General features: G+C 37.6%; 2 protein-coding genes across 2 annotated transcripts in view; one reads left to right on the top strand and one right to left on the bottom strand.

Annotated features, from left to right (window-relative positions):
* Positions 1-1193: 1193 nt before the first annotated feature.
* LOC118815654 (protein adenylyltransferase SelO-like) lies at positions 1194-18202 on the top strand. Its single transcript, XM_036581921.1, has 20 exons — positions 1194-1385; positions 2812-3024; positions 4429-4547; positions 5510-5660; positions 5737-5785; positions 5886-5942; positions 7116-7214; positions 7932-7999; positions 8507-8594; positions 8852-8921; positions 9110-9182; positions 9256-9339; positions 9568-9697; positions 10528-10572; positions 11901-11982; positions 12172-12264; positions 14866-14945; positions 15029-15072; positions 15232-15311; positions 16096-18202. Exons 2-20 carry the CDS (start codon positions 2850-2852, stop codon positions 16216-16218), a joined length of 1710 nt encoding a protein of 569 aa, XP_036437814.1. The 5' UTR covers positions 1194-1385; positions 2812-2849; the 3' UTR covers positions 16219-18202.
* Positions 18185-25410, bottom strand: part of LOC118815645 (amyloid beta (A4) precursor protein-binding, family B, member 1 interacting protein) — a 52494-nt gene continuing 45268 nt past the window's right edge. Inside the window, exons 10-14 of the mRNA XM_036581910.1 lie at positions 25220-25330; positions 21904-22002; positions 20692-20827; positions 20531-20583; positions 18185-19134 (exon numbers count right to left, since the gene is read on the bottom strand). Coding sequence (XP_036437803.1) covers positions 18562-19134; positions 20531-20583; positions 20692-20827; positions 21904-22002; positions 25220-25330 — 972 coding nt within the window. The 3' untranslated portion in view covers positions 18185-18561. The remainder of the gene's footprint in view (positions 19135-20530; positions 20584-20691; positions 20828-21903; positions 22003-25219; positions 25331-25410) is intronic.

Below are 25410 nucleotides of genomic sequence, written 5' to 3'. Positions count from 1 at the left end.
AGACGTCCACCTCTAAAAGCTCCCTCACAGAAAGTTATTACGTGAAAATGGTTATGAATTCACCGCCTGATGTCTGAGACACTGTTTTGCGATAAGGTTTTGCCTTAAACTGTATTTTATCATCATCAACATTGCTTATAAAAACTCAGAAGACGCGTGTAGGGTCACTAGTGGTTTTGGATACTAAATAAAATGTCTATATTGGTGTTGTAGACTTTGAGACCTCTGGTTCCTATCACCACCACTGTAAAGACATCTGTAGGTTTCTCTGTTTCTATCAATTTCTCTACAGATCTCTACAATTTCTCTGCAATTCCACATCAAACCACTCTGAATGACTTCTGTTAAAGTGTTACTTTTCTTTCTTTTCTCTTTCATCTCATTTTTTTTACATTAAATTTTCACAGCGCGCTGCTGACATTGTTGTTTATATTTGCTAAACGAATAACCAGACAACCTAAAATGCCATTTCACCTCACTTTATAGATTATACATTAATATAATGCGTGTAATGATCAAATGTGTACATTTAAAACTGTGCAGCCTTCACTGACGGTTATTTTGGTTAGTAAGTCAGTGAATCCCATTAGCACTCTAACAGTAAACAGAGAACTACGCGACTTTCTCCACTGCAGTAATTTACTGATAAACTTACACTGTTGTTTACAAACATACATTAATAAATAAAAACAATGTTTTCAGGCACAAAACAGGCCTGTCCTTTCTCTGCTCGGCCCAATGAGCGGCGACCGGAAGCCGGGGGTGCAGGATATATCGGTAAGCGGTTGATGACGCAACGCGCCTGACCGCGCTATTACGAGAAGACGAGCCAGAAAAACAGGCAATCACACCTTCACAGTCCCCTTCAAAATAAAAGCCAGCGACTCCCTACAAAACTCTCAGAAATGAAGCGTCAGTCGATGATAGGGGAGAGGTAGTAATTCTGCACTTACATGTAGTTTACTGTGATTTTACTGTCAGCATAGTTTCTTCTGTGACTAATAAGTTTTGGGTCAGTGTATGTTTATATTTAGATCAATTCAATTTTCCTTTTCTCAATATATTTTTTTTATTAACAAAGTTTTTTTTTCCTCAATATATTTTTTAAAATCACATTTAATCACAGTATGCATTTAATCACAGTTTTGATTCAAATGATATTGGGGATGTTGGGACAGGGACTTTTATTTTGACACAAATTGGCCATACGTTGCTAGAATCGCAGTGTTTACGATCTGTAGCTGTGGCAACTTTAAAATCCTCTGGTTTTACTCACTAAACTCGTTTTTTGGCTAAAGATTAACATCGTTATGTTTCCCCTCAGCCTCATACAGCGCTTATATGAAGTGTGTGGATGGACCCGGTGAATCTGAGGAGACTCTGAGGTGATAAAGTAGTGTGATGATAACGCGAAGCTGAAGTTGGCTTCCTATTCGCCTTCTAGCGTCACTAGTTGGAATTTTCCCGTTCCACCTTAAATGGTGCAGCAGTTACATTGTGGCGTCTGAAGCGCTCTAACTATAACAGCTGCACCATTTAAGGTGGAACGGAAAAATAGAACAAATAGCTGGCAAACAGTGAGCTGATTTCAGCTTCGCTGTGATAATAACGCCCGTACAGAACTGCCGAAGAGTCTGAAACCGCAAAAACCGTCCGAGAACAACTAAAAGAGTTTCTTCAGTGAAATAATCAAGGAGAAGTAAATGTAACTGCCAAAACATAATAAGTAACATCAGAACTCCTGCTTAGCACATCCAGCATCTATCAGCCTAGGCACTTCAGTTTCTTAGACTCTATTCTCTTTTTTACGGAGCCCTTAAGGTGACCTGGTGATTATTTTTAAAAAGGTGTGTCCATATTTTAATATAGTAGGCCACGAGTTACCATGTTGAGGCCACACTTTAATACATTGAGGCCACAAATTGCTATATTGACGCCACAAGTTATGAGAAATGTAACTTGTGGTTTCAGTATTTAAATTTGTTGACTTATTAAAAAATAATCACCACATCACCTTAGGGGCTCCATACTTTTTGGTCAGACTTTTATTTCATTTTAATAAACAGCTAAAGCCCCTATTGAAGTGAGAGGTGTTTTCCATTAAAGGGCCCATATCCTTAGTTTTCTTGTATTTTATTCTTCTTTCCACTCATGGTGTTTGGGGGGTTACCAGCCTCAAATAATTTTTACATGACAATTGTCAGCATCTGTTTATCCCTTACAAGTTAACAGACTGCCTTGACATGCCTTTTGGTCTGACGGTCTGCCCTGTATTGTACCTCATTCAGTCTGGGGGACTGAAGCACTCTTTATAGCTTTAGTGTGAGTGGGTGGAGCTAAAGTGCCATAAACTGAATAGGAGGACGTAGTAAATGTGACATCACAAAAAATTTGAAACAGAATGTTTTAGCAACTTAGTTTCCACATACAGACTGTATGAAGTGGATGATGAATGGTATGTTTTGAATTTTTAACGGTGTTTATGTACTACACCCAACTCTTTTATTTCAAAAAGAATTTTATTTTTCATGATGTGGCCCTTTAAATGTCCTTGTTTTTGGTTAACCTGTCTAGTTTTGAGTTTCTAACATTTCCACATTAGTTGTAATGTCTTTTATTGTGTAATATGTGTTGTTAGTCTGCAGTGTGCTGGTTGTGGCTGGTGTGATTGGTTGTGCCACACATGGCAGAAATTGAAAATGCAGTATCGTGTATAATTCTCCATAAGTTATGTGGACAGTTCCTTGGTTTGTAAAATTTGTGTACATGTTTATTTATGTGTTTGTTGATCCTGTGTACTCTGTTGTTCAGGTTTGTTGTGGGGGTTTGGTGAAAGATCAAGACCCTAAATGTCCCAAGTCATCGCCCTCACTGCACTAGTGATCACCGTGTCCGCAGGGGCTTCAGGGTTTGGGGAGCCTGTTCAGAGCTGCCGGAAAGATCAGAGTCCACTAACTAATTCTGGACCCAAGTGGACCTGCAGTGCTCAACCTCCCCTTAAAATTACAGCCTACAGACTGTTAGGTAGGCTGGTTACAAGAGGGTTATAAAAGAGTGTAAGAGTAAAGACCATGGGCCTCATTCACCAACCGTTCTTAAGAGGAAATTTCTTCTTAAAACCCACTTAACGCCTTTTTTACAAAGATTCTGACTTTCAGCAGTGTTTTCTTATCTGGGATTTGTTCTTAAGTAAGAACAGAATCTACACACACTCAAGAGCAAAAGGTGTGAACAGTTCTGCGCTTTAAGAACACGTCATGAAGCTGACATAGACTTTTTCTAAGGACCTTTCTCAAGAACACATTTAAGAAAAAACTTAGGGGCCCGGTGATATTATATGAAGCAGTATAATACTAGAGGGAGAATCTGAATATTTTTTTGGCCAAATAAGTATTTTGGCAGGACCTGAAGTTGAGAACAACATAGCAACACGTAAATAAATATATGTGGAAACAAATAGAAATTACACATAAACATAAAATAAATAAAATACCCTATGTAAATAAAATTCATTATAATTGTTAGTAGTAATGATATTATTACAAGCTCAATAATCTTCTGTTTTTAATTGCTTAACTTCTACATGTAAAATTCTCAGGTAATGAACTGCAGCTTCCCCATACTAAGCTAATAATGCAAATTGCTATATTGACACCACAAGTTATGAGAAACTTAACTTGTGGTTTCAATATTTAAATTTGTTGACTTATTAAAAAATAATCACCACATCACCTTAGGGGCTCCATACTTTTTTAATCCTTTTGGTCAGACTTTTATTTCATTTTAATAAAGAGCTAAAGCCCCTATTAAAGTGAGAGGTGTTTTCCATTAAAGGGCCCATATCCTTACTTTTCTTGTATTCTTCTTTTCCACTTATGATGTTTGGGGGGTTACCAGCATCTGTTTATCCCTTACAAATAAACAGACTGCCTTTACATGCCTTTTGGGCTGATGGGCTGCCTTGTATTGTGCCTTATTCAGTCTGGGGGACTGAAGCACTCCTTATAACTTCAGTGTGAGTGGGTGGAGCTAAACTGCCATAAATAGGAGCAGGTAGTAAATGTGTTGGTTTTTGTGACATCACAAAAACAATGAATTTTAAACAGGATGTTTTAGCAGCTTAGTTTCCATATACAGACTCTATAGACTGGGGAATGAATTCGTTTTGAACCTGTAACATAATTTAACAAAATCATTAAAGTAAGTCTTCAAGATTTACAGAGTCTGTTTCTGCTGTATGTACAAAAACACTGTACGGCTCAATGTGGGTAGTAAATGCAGTTAATTACTAATTCCTTTCATACATTCCGTTTCATTATGTTACGCTGCTTTGCTTTGTGATAGTTCACACCTCTGACTAGTTTGTGGACATGGTGCTGGGTCCTGTTGATTTGGTCCACTTCATGTGACTTTTGTTGTGTTCTCCAGATTCTCTGCCCCTTGATGAAGTGAAGGACAACTTTGTTCGCACTGTGAAGAGATGTATATTTTCCCAGTCTCAGCCCACTCCGCTCAAGGGGGCACTACATCTTGCTGCCATATCAAAGGTAGGCAGTGAGCAGCTCGGTGAGTGAGCGCACAGCTGCCACACTTGCTAGGTCTCATTTTTTTATCTTCGTTTTTGCTGATAATTACAAATTACAAGAAAGAATATCTCAGTTTTAAGTGACCATTTGAGCTGAATTCATTTTACCAGGAAAGGCTTTTATATAATATGTAAGGGACTTGGCTGGTCAGTTGGTTCAGGCCAGATCTTTACGTATCCATCACACCACAGGACAGACTTAATAACAGCACACCACAGAGCCATATCTGTGAGCAGGTATTATTACACCTTTGGATTGGAGCAGGACTACAAGTAGCTTCAGGTTCAGCTATTTACAGAAATTCATTCACTCCACAATTATTACTGTCAGACTGTAAAACTACACACACTGCAGATTCACACTGGATTAAAATCGCTCCACAATTATTACTGTCAGACTGTAAAACTACACACTGCAGATTCATACTGGATTAAAATCACTCCACAATTATTACTGTCAGACTGTAAAACTACACACACTGCAGATTCATACTGGATTAAAATCGCTCCACAATTATTACTGTCAGACTGTAAAACTACACACACTGCAGATTCATACTGGATTAAAATCACTCCACAATTATTACTGTCAGACTGTAAAACTACACACACTGCAGATTCATACTGGATTAAAATCGCTCCACAATTATTACTGTCAGACTGTAAAACTACACACACTGCAGATTCATACTGGATTAAAATCGCTCCACAATTATTACTGTCAGACTGTAAAACTACACACACTGCAGATTCATACTGGATTAAAATCACTCTACAATTATTACTGTCAGACTGTAAAATGACACACGTTGCAAGTAGTAAAAGTAAAGTGATTGCTGCTCAGAAAAGGCTTTAGATGATCGAGTTAAGATCAATCATAATAGTGTGAGCTGCAATGTAATATTTTTACTTTCCTTTTTCTAGGATGTGTCGGAGGATATTTTGGACCTGGATGAGTCTGTGGTGCATAGTGAAGATTTTGTTCAGTTCCTCAGTGGAGGGAGGCTTTTTCCTGGCTCTATTCCACTGGCTCACAGATACGGAGGCCATCAGGTAGCCTTTTACACAGTAACCTGTAATTTAACATCAGTGAGTGTGAAAATAGGACAATAACTGGATTAGAACACTAATACATTACATTTGTTCTTCAGTTTGGCCACTGGGCAGGACAGCTAGGAGATGGCAGAGCACATCTTCTGGGTGAATACACGAACAGGTTACAATTTAGTACATTTGATCTTTGTACTAGTTTCTGGATATGAGCTGTTTGATAATGTATTTATGACTCACTTTGGAACAGGAAAGGTGAGAGATGGGAGCTCCAGCTGAAAGGCTCAGGAAAGACACCATACTCAAGGTGAAGCTCTTTTTCAAGCTTAATAATAATAATAATAATAATAATAATAATAAATAGTCTTTATTTATACAGCACATATTCCTACATTTAAAATGCAGCTCAAAGTGCTGTACAGTGATAGAGAGGGAAAAGAAAGAAGTGATAGTCAAATAAAAATAGCAAACATTAGATGCAACAAATAAAAGCTGTAACAAAACAGAGAACAGTTACGATTAAAAACATAAAAAACATAATAAAAGTACAATTAGAAAATTCTGAAAATAATGTAAAAGTAACATTCCAGTAAAAGTAAGGAAAATAATAAAAGCTAGTTAAATGCTAAGATTAAAGTATGTGTTTTAAACTGTTTTTTAAAGTCAGTGACTGAAGGAGGCCTGAAGAATATTTATTGGTTCTGTGCTCCAGACCTTAGGTGCATTAAAATAAAAGGCTGCTTCACCACTTTTTTAAAGTTTCATGCATGGAATATGGAGAAGGCAGCACTGGATGGTCTTAAGACCCAATTTGGAACATAGTTTCTCTGGAATTCAGAGATGTATGAGGATGCTGCAAGAGATTTAAAAACTTGTAATAAAATTTTATAGTTAATTCTAAAGAAAACCGGCAGCCAGTGGAGTGATACTAAAACTGGTCTAATAGGATCTCGGTTTCTAGTGTTAATATAAATCCTGTTTCTGTTATTATGGCCCCAAGCCCTGTAATTCTCTCTTTGAAAACCTGGTGTCACTCATAGCACTTGGCACTAAAACATTTTTAAATGCACTGAGTTAATATTGAATTTGAATGAGGCTTAATCTATCAATTTTTTGTTTTATTTCAATTTAAGTATTTCTTTATATTTTCCCTTCATTTAAACTTCCTGTCTACTGAGATTTATTTGTCTTTATCTTGGTTTTTAATTTTTTTCTATGAAGCAGTTTGTAAACTTCTTTTATAAAATACGCTATGTAAATAAAATTCAATATTGTTAGTAGTAATGATATTATTACAAGCTCAATATGTTTTCCTTTTTTAATTGCTTAACTTCTGTATGTAAAATTACATTCCCTTTATACAGTCTCAGCTAATGAACTGCAGCTCCCCCATACTGAGCTAATAATGCACATAATAATGCAAATTCTTTATTATAAGTCAGCTTGAAGCTCATGATGTCTGTTGTGTTGTGTTTGGTAGGTTTGGAGATGGGCGTGCTGTGCTCCGCTCGTCAGTTAGGGAGTTCCTGTGCAGTGAGGCAATGCACTTCCTTAATGTTCCCACCAGCAGAGCATTGAGGTGAGTATTGCCTCATAACAGCAGTGCCTTAACGCTTTTTGGCCTCTTTTGACCTCGTTTGTTGCATCTTTTCATACTGATTTGTGAACTGAAGACACAATAAGTCTCACTGTCTCATAGGTTATTTTACAGAGAAAGACATTAATAACATTAATAAACTTTCATTTTAGTCGAACATGTAAAATCATCACTGTGATACAGTAAATGATGCGTGTGAGATCAGTAGGGGTGGCCAGTATGATGATGTTTTATCATTATCTTCATAAATTATGTCACAATACGCTTTTCTGAGCATATTGATGATGTCAGTATTGAAGTACACTGACTACATGTTTTATTAGAAAGTGAGCATAAATATTGCTGTTTAATTACATTTAATACGGTTTGTGAAACATTGTGTAAAAATCATTGTCGTAAGTTTTTATTATTATTATTAGCATTACTGTTATTATTATTATTATTGTATTTTTATATATTTGCCAAAACAGGTTCTGTTTTATGTGTTCCTCATTAAATCTCAGAAAAAAACAAAATATTGTGATGCTTATTGTGTAGTGTGAAAATGTCTTGAAGTATCGTGATATAATAATTTTGCCGTATCGCCCAGCCCCAGACTTACATTTGTGTGCACGTGTCAGACTGCAGGTATGAGTGGAAGGCGTCACAATGATTTCACAATGATTCTTTTTTTTTTTGTAATGTCTTTGTTTCTGAAAGCCTCGTAGTGAGTGAGGAGCCCGTGTGGAGGGATCAGTTTTATAACGGCAGTGTGAAGAGAGAGAGAGGTGGGTCAGGAACCCGAAGTGTTTACTTAAGCAATAGAACATGAGAGGGTGTGTGTTACCGCAAAATACTGACAAAACTGAGCTAAACTTGATATTGCATCAGTTTTATGGCTCAGTCTGTACTTCAGAACTCGAGGCTTACAGCAGACTGTGCAGCGAGTGAGCAGAGCTCGTTACTCTGACGTAGCAACAAGCTGCTTGTTAAGGAACTATAATTTGGCCAAAGGAACTGCTAACATTAAAACATATTAAATGTTCCCGGCCCAGTTTATTAATTTATTACTTTATTTATTTAACTGTTGCTTTTATACAGCCCTGTAAAATGAGCCCTGTATAAATATAGCAAGTGATTCCAAACTTCTGAACTGTAGTGTGTGTATATTGAGGTTCCATATATGCTAAATACATTTGATCAGATATGCACTGATTCTCGTAAAGCCTGTAGTTCTGAAGTTCCTGGGAAATTAAATAACACAGTGGAGTTTAAATAACACTGTGTTTCTGTAGGAGCTGTTGTGCTTCGTCTGGCTCCGTCATGGTTCCGGATTGGTTCTCTGGAGATTTTAGCCAAAGCTGGAGAGTTGGATATTCTGAGGTGTGGCATTTTTTGATGTTGTTGTATGTGCATTAGCAAAACCCTGTTGTGAAAAACGAATTTTGTCTGAGGAAATTTGTGCTAATAAAGAATTTATTTACATTTGAAATATATCAGATAATCCCTCTTACCCATTGTAATTTCATAATAAAAATGAGTTTATTGTAAATTAGAAGTTTCTACTTTGAATAAAATCTGTCACTTCTTTATTCACAGCTGTTGATTTTTATGTCTTTGTGTTTATTTGTGCTCTACAGGACGCTGCTAAACTTTGTAATTGCACAGCATTTTGCAGCTGTCAAACCAAATGACCCTAATAAGTATGTGGTAAGCAGTAAAATCTGTTCATCACGCAAGATTTGATTGATCATTTTTTTTATTTTCAAGTATCGAAATACAGTGGGAATAATGGATTTATGTCAAAAAAATGAAAAAACATATCTCTAACTTTAAACATATTTCTAACTTTTGTGACTAATAGTTTTTATTATTGTGTTTGTTTGTTTTTGGTTCAGGCCTTTTTCTCATGTGTGGTGAATGAAACAGCACACATGATCGCCAAGTGGATGTCTGTTGGTTTTGCGCATGGTGGGTAAATTTATCAAAACGTGTCTTACAGTTTATCATTCACAGATCATATTGATAATTTGATTAATTCTAGGAGTGTGCAACACGGACAACTTCAGTCTTTTGTCCATCACCATTGATTATGGCCCTTTTGGATTTATGGAGTCGTATAACCCGAGTAAGTCTGTGATTTCTTAACCTTTTATCCTTTGTTTGTTTGTAAATTTGTTTGTTTATCCTGTCCTACCCTCCTTATCATCATGCAGTTTTGATTATGTTCTTTGTTCTTGATTATGATTTCCCATCATTTCATATAAAAATCTAAACTTTAAAGCTTAAAAATGTTTTCTTTCCTACATTTTCAGTGCTTTTTTTTAAGCTCTTGAAATTTGTTTCATGAATGTAGACTTTGTGCCCAACTCGTCTGATGATGAAGGCCGGTACAGTATAGGAGCCCAAGCTAACGCGGGCCTGTTTAATCTCCAGAAGCTTCTAGAAGCTCTTCATCCGATGCTGTCACCAGATCAGAGAGAACAGTAAGTCTGTTAGCTCCATCTCCTTACTAGCTGGCTTTCCATCTACATATCGCTGTTGCCAGAACAAAACCTTGTTTCTCCAAAATAGTAACTTTATAGGAGAAGGAAAAAAACTTCTTTACTTTTAATGTAAGTCAATGGAACCAGAATGTTTTCCATATCATTTTGGGCCGTTTCTTTTGGTCCATTCATCATGAAATTCACAAACAATGTAAAGAGCAACAGACACTTTCAAATTATGTCAAAAACTGAAAAACGACAAAAAAATGGAATCACCAGGTTTTGTCCCGACAGCAACAAAAAAGACTGCAAATATTGAATAAAATTGGCAAAAATAAATAAATAAAATTGCACAGAAGGTTGTACACTCACTTGAGCTGGATAGCTCAGAGTGGTTTGGTGTGAAATGGTTCATGGTAGAGAAACTTACAGACTCAGACGTCTTTACAGTGGTGGTGGTGGGAACCAGGTGATTGTCTACAACACAAATATAGCCATTTTATTTACTATACAAAACCTGTCTTCTGAATTTTATATGTAATGTTGCTGATAATAAAATAGTGATAAATCTGAAGAAAAAAAATTTGTTTTCTTTAGATATTATTTTTTCTACAAGGGCATTTAACTCCTCAGATGTCTGATTCCCATCACCAGCACTGTGAACAGGTTTCTCTAGAACCGAGTATTTGACATCAAATCACTCTGAACAACAAACAGCATTTTAGTTATTCAGTTTGTTTAAGCTGGATGGAAACCTGGCTTCTGTTTTTTGTTCATCTTTGTCAAGTGAATGAATGAAGTTACTCAGTGTTGTGTCTGATGTCACTCAGGGCTGAACAAATACTGAGGGAATATCCACAGATCTACCACAGAAGGTGAATCTGGGTTTGTATGTGATTCATAGACTGTTTTATTGGTTGCTGTATATGTTAAAGTAGTGCTTTGTTGCTATTGAATATCTAGAATAACATTTCAGATGATAAATGTGAGCTAGTAGCTACACAGAGCTAATTTTTAGCAAAGGAGATAGATAATTAGCTACGCTAGCACATTAGGGTGAAATATTATCTTAAAGCTGTAATTTAACTTAGACAAAGAACAAATGTACACAAATTTACCCTGAATGTAGTCAGTCAGCCAAGACATGTTTGGTGTCTGAAGTTTGTGTAAGTTTAACACGAGCTGTGTGGCTAATTTGGTTAACAAATACTTTTATCTAAAAATGGAGGTGTTGTATAGCTATAAACAGTATCAGCTTCCATGCTGAAGCTTAAATTTACTGTTTAATTGTTTAAGTTTACTAACAGCTCAATACGGTTTGAGGCGAGTGTGTGATGATTTAGGCCTGCAGACAGCACAGTAAACTGGTGAGGCATGAGCCAGAGCTTGAACTTGTAGAGAGGAGAATTCCCACTCTGCAATGTCTTCCGGGTTTCTCAAACGCTAGAGGGCGCTCCCGAGCGAGTCCAAAATGAATGGGTTGAAATGGAGCATTTGAGCAAAATCATAGTTTATAAATGTTTAAACATTTTTAATGTAAAAGAATTCGATCATTTCCTGAACACAGAACAGCATAAAACACTTTAACACGGCTGTTATATTTTTAAGAGCTTTTAAACTCGAGTTATAGGGGTTTAAAACGGCGCCTCATGTATGTCCATGACGTCTGTGAGAGCGAACAGCCAATGAGCTGCTCCGCTCGCCAATCAATCATCACGCTCTAGCACTAATGCCCGCCTCCTGCTGCCCAAAACCCGTTTGCTGTAGAAAAAAGGAAACATATAAGTAAGATTTCTTTGTTTTTTTAGTGAAACTCATCCTTCTACTCTCTAAAATGAAAGGAAAGTTCTGGGCGAGTGATTAGAAACTATTTTAACTTTTCGTTTTTAGCCATTGAGCTCCATTTACTCCCATTCATTGAGGACTCACTCGCAGGCACCCTCTGCTGTTTAGCAGTGCTGGTTTTGATATAACGGGGGGAATAGGAAGTGGCCAGGCTCCTCATAAACCGGCTCTGATATGAGCATCCATTACTTGTTAGCTACATTAGCCTCGTAGCCTGGTACCTGTATAAAAATAAAAACAAACAAATTTTGACTACATTTGGGCGACAGATAACTGTGTAAATGTGTTTTTTCACCACATTATTCCTGTGTTCTCTGTGTTCGTGTTCTGAAATTGTTTAATGTACTTCTTTTTCCAGGTTTCATGAGCTGTTCAAAGGAAAGTTAGGCCTCCTTGGAGATGAAGATGATGGTGCATATCTGATCGCATTTCTGCTAAAGGTTTGTGAAGTGAAATAATAAATGTTGTTGCTATGCTTTGAGCGCTATGATATGATATGATATGATATGATATGATATGCCATCTGTGCTGTTAATGTTCCTCTATTCCAGTGGTTTACATGCTATACTCATTTACTTTATTTGACCTCTTCTGATTTGTTGTATATTTCTCTTGCTCTGGGCTCTAAGCTAATGGAGGACACAGGTGCAGATTTCACCATGACCTTCAGGCAGCTGAGTGAAGTGACTCTACTTCAGCTCCAGAACAACTCCATCACTCAGGTTCTGCTTTCTTCTCTCAGCTACATATGAATGAACACTAACTAGACCTCTTGGTCGACTGACTGTCTTAGTATATGCACAATTTTTAAAGGAACAAGCTGGGCCAAACTGGAAAATGTAACCATCGTTACATCTGTTGGAAACATGGCTACCCTTCTACAGTGGTTCCACAGTGGTCTCTGGAGTGCGATTTCTGGTTTAAAGACTAAGAAATCCCCTTTCTGATGACACATATTGTAGTTTTTCGACATGATTGGGGGGTGACGAGTAAAATGAGTTGCCAAATATACTTTAGCAACGTCTGAAACGTGGAGTTATATATTCCCCGTTTGAGTGGAGCGATCGGCAATCTGTTCTCCTGTGACCAAGTGTGAGTGACGAGATAAGCGGTGTAACTGTACTGACCTACAGTGAACTCACCTCTTTCTGTACATCCTAACAAGCTTTAGCAGCGTTAAATCATGTCTGCTCCTCACAACCACAGCGCAGTCACAGAGAACGCTAGCTTCCCTGGCTAGCTGATTTTAGCAGTTGGCTAACTTGAAGCAGCGCTCCGTCACTCGCACAACACGGTAACTTGTTGTTACTGTAGATCAAACAAGACAAAAAAGCACTGATTTCAATTTAAACATACCTAAAAGGAGGACTCTGTTTGTCTGGTGCGATATTCACACTGTAGTCAATGCTTTTACACAGCGAGCGTCAGATATATTGCGGCTCACCCCTCAAACTACAATGATAGAATAGAGAAATCCAGTCGTCTGCTAGCTGGTGTTTGAATACTGTGATATGCTCTGATATGGATGTGGTAGGAGTGATGGCAGTGAGGCAGTGTGATCCATCCATGTTCCACTGTTTAGCAAGTGATTGTCATGTTCTGACCATTAAGGATAGTTTAAAACAGCAACTGACCACTCAGAAACAAAAATCAGCCTTCAAATAATGATCTGACATTTATCACAATATGTATCGATATCGAACAATATGAAATTTTTTATCGTGATAAGATTTTTGGCCATATCGCCCAGCTCTAATTGTAGGTGGGAGGAACTTTGGAAGAACTCTTGCTTTGGATTGTTTTTTTGGGGGGGTGGGCTTTTTGAAAGGATAATGCTGGCTTGCTTATATATTTACAAATATTCCCAATGGATATTTGACACATTTGCATAAGGCATACTAGTTACTGTAGTGAGAGATAGGTGATGAATGAAAACATAGTAATAAAATTTTGCGCCCTGTCGATCCAGTTACATGGAGGGATATAATGCTGAGCTGCAGAACACTTCATAACATAATAAATAACATTATAGTTTTGGGCTGGAATGCCCCTTTAAATTTTTAGATGCAAAGCATCTCATGGACCTGGCTTGTAACTCACTCACTCACAGCAGGCTGAAGGATTTCCATTTGGGAACACTGTTAGCACTCAAATAGCTGTGGGTGCTTTATAAGACTGATGCTTAGCATCTTTGACACTGTGTATCCTTGTTGAAAATATGCTTGCACTCCATATCATTATCCACAAAATCCAGCAAGTTTAAGTGTATGACTAGTTTTGAGACATATTGCCTCTATTGTAACAAAATGGTCATGGAATGATTGTGGAAATGTTCTGAGCTGTAATGAACAGTAATATAACAAGACTTTATTCTAGGACTTTTTGGGCTGTGTCTGTTTGATCCATTCATCATCACACAACAAAAAGAACAGCTGGTGTAAATAAAAGAAAATGTAATTGCAATTATTGTGACAGGTAATGGGTCTTATTAAAACACGTGAAGTTCTCATTTCTAATTTGGTGCTATAAGACATTTAGAGGGCAGCACCAGTAATGTTTTTTAGTTGTTAGCTGTGTAGCTGCCGCTGTTATTATCATGTGTGTAACTCACTCACTTACAGCAGGCTGAAGGTTTCCCACTAGGGGGCACTGTTAATACTCAAGTTGCTGTTGGTGCTTTATAAGAATGACACCATGTATCCTTGTTGAAAATATGGAGATTGAAAGTTGAAAATATTGAAAATATGTCACTCTGAAGAGACAATATAGCTGAACCTCTACACATGATTACCTCTACACATAACAGTACTATGTCATTTCAAGTCAGTACAACCAGTATTAGCTGCTAAGTAAACACAGCTAGGATAGCTAATCAGATTATTTAGGTGTTGCATACATTGGTCAAGAAAAGACAATTTAGCATTTAATCACAATCACACATATATATATATATATATATATATATATATATACCATCCTGATGATTTTTGGTGCCTGCACAGACTAACTACTAACTTGAACTTGAACTACAAACTAAAATTATGCGATCTTAGACATGTTCATCTGCCTCCCACTATACCAAGATCTTCACGTGTTCTTACTAACATGTCATCCTGATATGCTTCTAACAGTGGTCACTGGTTTTATTAATGTAATTCTCATTTTCACATTTTGATACACCTCTAACTCTCGTCACTAGTTTTCATAGATCTATTTCTCATTTGTTCTTCTGATAGTCTTCCAACAGTGGTCATCTGGTCATTGGTTAATTTAATCATTGGTTTACCTAAATACTTCTGTCCAATGTGTGTATTTTCTCACAGGCGATGTGGGCTCTCTGGGACCTTTCCTCTCATGAGTATTTCTCAGACTGGGTCAGTTTGTATTTGCAGAGGCTTCGAAGGTAATGTTGCATCTTTTATAACGTCCATTCATTCTGTGTTTGAGTTTTTTCCTCATGATCTTAAGCAAATTTCCCTCTTACAGTCAGCGTGGTGATTCAGATGAACATCGACAGCGCAGGATGAGAGGTATGCTGTGATCACTGTGATAATAAAGCACTAAAATACATGTAAACTTCAAGTATTGTTTTCAACAGGCCGATTCTGCATGACCTTGTTTCTTCATAAGCCATTTCCTTTTTACGTAATTTGTCTTTGTATTTTGTAATCTGTGTTGGTGAAATCTAGCTGTTAATCCACGATACGTGTTACGGAACTGGATGGCAGAGTCTGCTATTATGAAAGCAGAGAAAAACGACTTCTCTGAGGTGAGGAACTGTTGCTCAAATCTAGCCCTGAAAAAATCTCTTTTTGCTGTGTCCTGCTGCTTGCAAAGTAAATAATCTTGTCTTATTTAATTTGTGAAGTTCAGTGATGCTTAACGATACATGCCAAATTGGTACATATGCACTATGTTCATGATCCTCCTCAAATCACTGTTCTTTACACTGTTAGAAATAAAGGTTCTGTTCAGGTACATTTTTCGTTCATCAAGGTACAAACAATGTAACTGTTCCCTCTAAGATACAACAGTGGTTTTAAGGTCTGATTGTGAACCTTAAGTAAGTTTTTCCAGGTGAAAAGTTCGTATTTGTACCTTTTCATAACCGAATGTTTTAAAACAGAACAGTAAAATAAAAGCCTGGAGACGAGACGGGGTGTGTGGAGTCAGTACAGCTTAGAAAATATCATAATCATTAAACATAATTATTATAATTAATGGATTATGGTACAATTATGTTCCCTGACTTAAGGTACTGAGATGCCCCTTTGAGGGTCCCACCCCAGTGACAAGAGGGGTACTGCCCCAGTGACAGTTTCATACCTTTATTTTGAGAGTGTACAGTAGACGATCAGGGACACTATATTGAATGGGATATAGAGAACAGAAATTATGGTCGAAGTAAACAGTTTTGTACACTAACATTACATGAGTTTCCTCATCATTTTTACATAATAAAAAAAATAAATATCACAAAGATCTGCAGCAAAAGACACTGGATAAAATGCTTCTTTGGTCTCTAAAAATGCCACTTTCTACTTGGCCTATAGGTGGAGCTGTTGCAGCAGATTCTGACTGAGCCCTTCGTGAAGCAGGAGCGGGCAGAGAGTGCAGGATACTCCAGCAGACCTCCAGCATGGGCTTCACAACTGAGGGTCAGCTGTTCTTCCTGACCTATCCTACTACACACACACTAATCATCTAGTGCTGCTAAAGAGCTTTACTAGACTTTTTATAAGAGGAAGACACAGTTCTCTGGTTGTAGTTTAAATAGAGTTGCTCATGATGCTCAATGTGGCACTGGTGTTATGGGACATCCCACCTTCCAGTCATATACTTACATTGACACAAGAGCAGATGTTCTTACGACATCTTACTGGTCCTTACTGACTAATCTTACCAGTTTCCTTATACCAAGATATTATCGGATTAAAACAGAAACAGCTGTAAAGATTGCTGAAACATTTGTAAGGAAAGTTGAAACTGTATAAACAGCTCAAAGGAAAGTTAAGTCCAAAGAAACATCCGTAAAGAAGACTAAAATCATAGTAGCAGCCGTAAAGAAGGTTGAAACCATAGGAACAGCTGTAAAGAAGACTGAAATGCTAGAGACAGTCATAAGGAAAGCTGAAACCATATAAACAACTGTAAAGAAAGTTGGATCCATAGAAACAGTCATGAAATAGAACCAATACAACCATATAAAAGCAATAAAGCAGGACTACATCATAGAAACAGTCCAAAAAAGCACTTAATCTGTAGAAACAGCCGTAAGGACTCTTGAAACCATAGAAACACCATTAAGAACTCGGAAACTATAGAAACATGTTGAGAAGGTTGAAACCATTGAAACAGCTGTTAAGATCCCTGAAACTATAGAAAGAGCCATAAGGAAGCTTGAAATCATAGAAACAGCCATAAGGAAGGATTGAACTATAGAAATGGTCAAAAAAGCATTGAATCTGTAGAAACAGCCATAGGGAATGTTGGAACCATAGAAACAGTCATAAATAAGGTTGAAACCGTAAAAACAGCCGTAAAGAACACTGAAACTGTAGAAATGGCTGTACAGAAGACTAAAATCATAGAAGCAGTCATAGAGAAGGTTAAAACCATAGGATCAGCTGGAAAGAAGGTTGAAACCATAGAAACAGTCATAAAGACGACTGTAATGCTAGACATAAGGAAAGCTGAAACCATACAAACATCTGTAAAGAAAGTTGAATCCATAGAAACAGCCGTAAAATAGACCACAACCAGTCCAAAAAAACGCTTAATCTGTAGCAACACCTATATGGAATGTTGAAACCACAGAAACAGTCGTAAAATAAGGTTAAAACCATAGTAACACCATGAAGAACACTGAAACTATAGAAACAGACCTAAAGAAGGTTGATACCTTCGTGTGAAACAGCCGTAAAGAACACTGACACTATAGAAAGAGCTATAAAGAAGGTTGAAATCATAGAAACAGCAGTGAGGAAGGCTGAAACCATAGAAACAAATGCAAAAAAGGATGAAACCACCGGAACAGCCGTAAAGAAAGTTGAAACCGTAGAAACAGCCATAAGGAACGTCGGAATCATAGAAACAGTCATAAATAAGATTGAAACCATAGAAACAGCTGTAAAGAACAGTGAAGCTATAGAAACAGCCATGAAGAACACTGAAATTATAGAAACAGACGTAAAGAAGACTGAAACTGTAGAAAATGACCATAAGGAAGGTTGAAACCATAGAAAAGGCCATTAAGAATGTTCTCAAATTATGTCCTGTTTTGTGGAGATACGAACCTTTGAACAGCTGAAAAATACATGTTTTGTGTTACTCAAGCCAAAGGTGACAACTTATTAATCTCATTTTTGTCAGATTTGGCCAGTGATATTTTTTTTTAAATCTGAGCTTGGCTGTCAGTTTGGGGTTTGTAGGTCTATTCCTCACATAGTACATAGGACCTTGATATTATGGGACTGGAAATAACTGCCCAGAAGCCATAGAGTGAACAGACTTAACTACAAAGACTTTGACTGTACCGTCCTGCAGAGTTTACTTTAGGTCCTCATTCATTGTAGTAATTAACAGTAGTCTAGCTTTCAGAGAGCAGGGCTGTAGAGATCTAGATTTGTGCACAGTTAAATCCAGTTGTAATTATTTATTGTAATAAAAGAATCATTTTTAATGCAAATAAAATGTATTCAGAAATGTGCCTCGATGATTCTTCCTTGTCCTTTCAAAAGAGCATTTTATTACACATTTACTATAATATTTCAACCTTGCTTTCCGCTGTTTCAGCTACTTGTCCACCAAAATAATAGTTGATACAGTGTAGAACTGGTTCAGAGAAAAGGATACACTTATTTGCAGCATACATAGCATTTATTATGAACAAGAGGCAGCTGCAAAACTTTAACCTGGTGGTCTCCCGACCGCACCAGCTGTTTACTAGATCAGTTGTCCTGTCCAAAAAAAATAGCCTATAAAAGTCACACTGCTCTTCCCAAAAACAGTTGACCAGGTCATTGTCCTTGCCCTCCACGCTTTTTCTGCATGGCTTTCTGCAGTTCTGACATGAAATCGCCACCAGAGGGCGCCGATAGAGCTGGTGTAGTCCTCTTTGGAGGTGGAGGGCCGACTCTCTTCTGTGTGGGGGTTGGATGGAGTGCACCAGAGGCAGGTGGAGGTGGCGGAGGCGGAGGGGGTGGAGGCAGATCTCCACCTGCTGCCACTGGTGGGTTGAAGGGAGCTGGTGGAGGTGGAAGAGGAGGATGGGATGGATCTGGAGGTGGTGGAGGAAGGTCTCCACTCATAAAGCCCCCCATACCTGGAGGAGGTGGGGGCAGGAAGTCAGGAGGCAGCTCCGTGTCGTCGCTCGGAGCTGGAGGAGGCGGGAAGTCCATCGGAGGAGGAGGAGGGAAGGCCGGTTGTGAGTGCTGAGGGGCGGAGCGAGGTGGATTTGGCTCTTTCTTCACAGGCATGGCGAAGGCAGGTGGAGGTGGGGGTGGAGGAGGAAGTGTAGGGTCAGGAGGGGGAGGGGGCAGGATCTCCACTGGAGGCGGAGGTGGTGGAAAAGATGACTGGTTGCTGGGGCCCTTTAAAAAAAGAAATCACATGCAATTGTATCAGTGACATGAGTCAGTTTCACAGAGAAAAATCACCCTTCCGCATTTAATAATGGCAGCGTACTGACCAGTACAGTTTTTTTTGTTTTTCACAATTGATCCTCCGATGTTTAGTCAATATATCTAATATTTTTCATTAAGACTACTATACTATAATTTTTATGAAATTTAATTTTATTTTTAAAAAAGTCCTGTTCAAGTAATTGTATATAGGGAAATGTTCTTATTCTGTTGGCAGATCACTTGGAAGAAAATTATTTGCATTATGCTTTGAAATAATTAAGATCCAAATCCAAGCAAGATTATTTTACTCTGCCATAAGTAAAATAAGACAATTTCTCTAATAAAAGTACTTAAAATAAGTACAACATTTCCAGCAATAAGTGAAATGATCTGGTAATATTCTTACAACATTCTCAGAATGAGAAATATTAGAACTATTGACAGTCATTCCAGGATATTGCAATCATAAATTTGTGCAAATTCGACCAACCTTCTCAATATTTGCAAGGGCTTGCAATTTTTTTCCAACCAGTGCCTTATTACTGCGTTAAAAGTCATAATGTGGAAAAAAAATGGTGAAAAAGTGCAAAAAGTAGGAAGATAGTAAAATCTTAAAATCTCAATTAACCGTTAAAGAAATAATTGGAGTTATTAAATTGGTAAACAATTCCAAAGTTGAGACTCATTTTAAATTTTGTTTGATATTTTGGATGTTTAAAGTGTCTTTATTATATAAACTACACACATTGATCTGCCTTAGATAAATAAAAGTTCTCAAATAGAATTTTTTAAATGCCTGCTGTGCAAAATAAGCCCAAAAATTGCAACTCATAGAATTTATAATTGATCATTAAAAGCTTATTTGAGTGGATGTGTGCAAACATAAGCCCCTCCCCCTCCACACTAAACAACTCTGGGATCTAGGATCCACCTAGGCGCATAGCTTTGATAATTGACATTAAATAGACGGTGAATGAGGGACCCTCAGAAGAGAATGAGAATTGTTTCGGCGATACAGTTTTAAATTTCTACACATTGTTTACATTTTTTTTTCTCAAAATGAATCATTACACTTTTAATATCCAGTATAAATTGACCTTCCATCTGTCATGATGGTGCAAAACAGTCAAAAGATTTTTATTAAAAGCCAAACAAATGTTCATATTTTGATATTTTGTTTATCACTTATCTGAAATGAGGGGTGGAAATGAGGTCACCGTTTGCGAGCTACTCAAAGTATGTATTTAAGGGTTAATGTCATAAACAGTGACCGTCATAACTGGTCATCAGGTAAATGTGTTAATGTATGGTATGTTTACTTGCTGCAAAGTCAGCAGTTACTTAACAGATATAGGAGGCTTACCTTGGCCACTGGCTCTGAGCGATGCTGAGGAGCATGTCCGTTGGCAGCTTTGGCTGAAAAAGGAAAAAGAAAATGTTTGTTTTTACATTTCCTTTACATTTATATCATTTTAAGTTACGTATAGCCTCACTATGCATGTCTGCATTAATAGCTTTGGGTACCTTTTGGTGTTGGGGAAGGGGTGGAGGCGTTGGAGGTTGATGGACTTGGCTGTAGGTTCCGGTTGGTCCAAACTGAAGACAGTGATGAACTTTTTCTGTCTGCATTCTTATAGTTCTCATACAACATTTTGCCGTACTGGAGGTGGGGAAACAAAAACACACCATGGTTTATTTTTGAATAGAGGGTCATTTTTTAACCAGAGGTCTCTGATTCAGGCCTCAAAGACCATTAGCCAAATTTTGGTCCTTTGGTCCAGTTTGAGATGAGACAAGTGCTGTAGGATACTGTTATGTGATTTAGTGCTGTGTTTGTGTGCCCAGTGATTAATTGTACATTTGAACCCATGAAAGACTAGACTTGGAAAAATTGTTTTGGCAAGTGAAAACATCTCAAATCTCAATATAGTTAATAATTCTCATTATGAGACTGTTGCACAAATATTATAAAATTATTAAACCTGTTTCTAGATTTGTTTAAAGTAATTTTATCAAGTGGAGTTTTATTTTTTTGCATTTTTTACAGTGCACTGCCTTTTACATCCATACATATTGCATATTGCACTGCCACTTTGTTTATACACCCATGCATATTGCACAACTGTTGACATATCGTTTACAGTGCATAGTCACTCGGTTCATTCACTGGATGGGACATGCACCACTGCAATGTCCCCTGCATAATATTTATGCGATTTTACTTACTTTTTTGTACTGCACATTACATTTTTATGGTTGTTTTAGTATATTTTATTATATATCATCTTATTATTATGCATCTGTAAATAGTGTATGGCATTGCTCTTCACTATACTTTGTGCTGCTGTAATAGACGACTTTCCCTCTGGGATTAATAAAGTGATCTATCTATCTGTCTATTCTATTAGCAGATCATTTTGTTTGTTTCAACCATTATTTCTTCACACAAGCGAAATGATCTGCTATTGGAATAAGACACTTTCATGAGCTAAAATGACTTAAAACTAGTAAATGTCTAGAAATAAGTTGAATGATCTTATATTGTTCTTACAGCAATCTCATAATGAGAAAATATTAGATATATTGACTTGAATTAAGAAGTGTTCACTTGCCGAGATATCGTTTTCTACAGTACACTGCCTTATACGGTCGTCCACTTGTTCTAAAACCCATGCAGTTCTGAGTATATTAAAGTATTCTAGGAACAGACGAAGAGTATCGCTGCATTTTGTTCACCTTAGCAATACGGATTCCCGTCACCCACAAGGTCATGGTCCAGTGGTCATCACAGCACAGGTACTTGATGTACTGAGACTCCTTCTGGATCTGGGGATGCTGGAGAGACAATAGAGAGTAAGTAGACTGTCTACTCAAATTCCACCCACACCACACAGATTCTCTATGTGAAAAAGGTTGTTACTTCTGAAATCCTTGTCTACAAAATGCAGCCAAGTGAAAAACTGCTATTTGAACATCCATGGTTGCTGCTGTGAGCTCTCTTTAACTGGTTTGTACTTTATATACTCCATAACAACTATATTCTGCTCTTACTAGATGAAGTTAGCAGGTAGCTAATAGACTAACAGGCTGGTTCAACCAAAGATTTGACAATGTTGAGAGACGACGGGCTTCAAATTCAGATCTTGCCAGAATAGTAAAACTGTATAGAATAAATTATAGGTTAACTGTATGCCAAGCTTCACATACCTGTGTTTAAGCTAGAATTGGCATCCAATGTGATTGTACAACACTGCTAGCTTGGTGCTAACAACACTACGAATTCCCATAGGAATCCATGTGTTTGGAGAAATATCTAATTTACACAGTTTTCCACTCCACATGTAATCAACCAACCAATACACGTCTGTAGTTTATGTCTTTACTTTTGCGCTGGTGCTACGGTGCTAATGTAGCTAGTAATGGAAGTTTATACCCTATCAATTAGCATCATGCTAACTGCATGCCTAAATCATCACACTTGCATCCCAAATAGACTTGCTTGTGTGGTTTCTGTCCCCATATGCCGTTCAGTTGTCTATAAAATTGAACAAAAAGTGTGTCAAATAGCTAAAAACAAAAAGACCAAGCTAAGGAGGCCCAGCTTAAGCTCAAATTTGGCCTGTACTTGTGTCCATTTGAATTGTTTAAATTAGATTTCGAATCGTTTAAGATTTATTGCTGATTTGCAAAAAGTATTGTTGGTAATGCTGCCTGGGCATTTTGCCCATACTGGACTGAACATGGAAGCTGTGGTCAATTAGTCAGCATTTTCACTTTTTCTTGCCATCCTTGCCAAAGTACTAAAGATACAGAGGAACGATGTTACTTTTCCTTTCGCTTTTAAGTTGACAAAAACTGTGCACCATGTTATTACTGTTGTATTCAAAAAGCAACATGATAATGTGTAGTTACACAGGAAGAACAGCAGATGGCGACGTATACAATTGTTGTAAATAAAAGTAAACCATCCCTATTTGGAACAGGTTTTTGGTCTGGCCTTTTGAAAAGAATGATTTCCGAAACGCAGCGCCATGTCCCTGCTAACACATCCTACCAACATCTGGGATGAACACATGGCAGTGCTGCCATAGGCTCTGCTTGGTTTTCATCTTGGGAGGCAGTCATTTTGGTAATTACAGTATGTTAGGGCGAAGGGCGTGAAGGAGACACAAACACATTGAAATTATCATCTTGCAAACTGCAGTTAGTTGCTCGGGGTTGGGAAGTTGTATCTTCGGCCCAAATAACAGCTCGAGATTGAACAGCTGCAAGATGGAACAAATTTAGCATGTGGTTTGCTAATAACTTCTAGGTTCCAACTATAGCCAGACGGCTGCACTTCTTTGTACAAAGCAGGTCCCTCGTCATTACAGCGGGTCGGAAAATGCTCTTATTAAGTGTGTGGAGCGAGGTCATGTACGCTCAACTTCAACATGGAAACAGCTGGTCATTCTGTTCAGTGCACCAGTGTTCAAAGTGAATTTCCACCGATTTCTCAACGTTTCTGCGTAATTAGTGTTAAGATGTAAACAAAGTCATTCAGAGTGGTGTGAAATTCTGTTTTCAAGAAACTTAACAAGTCAAAATCGTTCACAGTGGTGATGATGGGAACCAGACGTCTGAAGAGTCCGATGCCTCTAAAAGCTTCCTCACAGAAAGTTATACGCTGCCTGATGTCTGAGGAATGGCTTTATGTTCATTTTGAATAGTTAAAGTAAAAACTGTTGGTTTTGGTTAGTAAATAAAATGGCTATATTTGTGTTGCTCACATCACGACCCCTGGTTCCTATCATAGCCACTGTAAAGAAATCTGACTGAATTTCTCTACAATAAACCATCTTACATCAAACCACTCTGAACGACCTTGCTTACATCTCAACAATTACATTATGCATAAATATTCCATATTTCATATCTCTGGTATTCTTCTTATTGCAGGGTTTTGGCTTTTATGTCTAACTTGTGTGTAACGCTGCTGTTGGTGCAAAGACCTTTGCAAAAAATATATATTGACACTTTCACGTCCCTAAAAACTCATCATTTTAGATCTGTCAGCATCTCTAGTTCTCAGTTGCGAATGAGCAGAGGCTAAATAAAGCGATGGCAGGAACTCTACCCAGACAGCCACAACCAGCTGAGCTTAACCAACACTTAGACGGAGAACAGATGTATGTTTTCCGTCAGTGAGCAGAAAATCAAGTGCAAAGAATGCTAAAAATGTCATGCTATAAAGAGTGTGGCACAAATTACCAGCAAGTCTCATGCAACTTTGGTTTTGTATTGAAGGTCATTTAAAGGGCCCATATTAAACTTTTTTTCATGTGTTTTATTTGTTTTCCTGAAGTCCACTTATAACATTTGGTGTTGTAGTTCGTGTTTCATGATTATCAAGCTCTACTTATTCCTTTAGAATGGAACAGGCTATTGTAGCTACTGTGCTTTAACGCTGAAAGTCCTATGTAAAGGTTTGTGAGCAGTAACAACACTCATATCACTTCAGTTTTCATACTTGGGTGGGGCTAAACTGTTGTAGACTGAATGGGTGGTCATGTGTAAATGTTTTTTTTGTGACATAACATCCATGCTGAGGCCATTGTTGCAAATTAGTTTCCATATACAATCATGTGCAAAAGTTTGGGCACCCGTGGACATGTTCTGTTGTTTTCTAAGTGATAGAAAGTGAACACATCCTCTACAGAGAATACACTTCTGCACATTTTAATGCGTAATTACTGTTTATTTGCTGAATTTAACAAAAATATAAAAAAAAGTTATGGCACATTTTATATTTGGTTTTTCCAATGTATTAAACTTAGCAAATAAACAGAAACTGCACACTAACATTTGTAAAAAATGTCATAATTCAATTGACCGGGGGTGTACAAACTTTTGCATATGACTGTACGAACCGGGGAGTTAACATGTTCTGAACTTGAACAATGTCACAATGTTTTCAACAGGTTTACATTTTCAAAAAGACTTTTGAAAGCCACTTATGGACCCTATAAGAGCCACCATGACCTCTGACAACAGGCTGGTGCAGTAAACCCACCTTGAGAATGAAGCAGAAGTCAGTAGGAGCTTTGTATTTGATTTTGTAGTCTTTGCAGTAGTACACGTTCATATTGTCGAACTGCACCAGGCACTGCAGGTCCCGGGATGACTGCAGCAGGAAAGAGAGAGAGAAAACAGAGGCAGGCAGCTCAACAAGCTGTGGATTCATTTAAAGAAACATCAGTATGC

The sequence above is a fragment of the Colossoma macropomum genome, unplaced genomic scaffold, assembly GCF_904425465.1.
Source record: "Colossoma macropomum unplaced genomic scaffold, Colossoma_macropomum, whole genome shotgun sequence".
Lineage (NCBI taxonomy): Eukaryota > Metazoa > Chordata > Actinopteri > Characiformes > Serrasalmidae > Colossoma > Colossoma macropomum.
The sequence above is the reverse complement of the archived record's forward strand: the minus strand, read 5'-3'. Positions and strand labels throughout refer to the sequence as shown.

What these genes read in the sequence shown, in the direction of transcription:
- LOC118815654 (XM_036581921.1), top strand. Translation starts at nt 2,850, where the DNA reads ATGTCCCAAGTCATCGCCCTCACTGCACTAGTGATCACCGTGTCCGCA. An exon ending in CAGTGTGAAGAGAGAGAGAG is followed by an intron (nt 8,000 to 8,506) that starts GTGGGTCAGGAA and finishes GTGTTTCTGTAG; the next exon opens with GAGCTGTTGTGCTTCGTCTG. An exon ending in AGAACAACTCCATCACTCAG is followed by an intron (nt 12,265 to 14,865) that starts GTTCTGCTTTCT and finishes ATTTTCTCACAG; the next exon opens with GCGATGTGGGCTCTCTGGGA.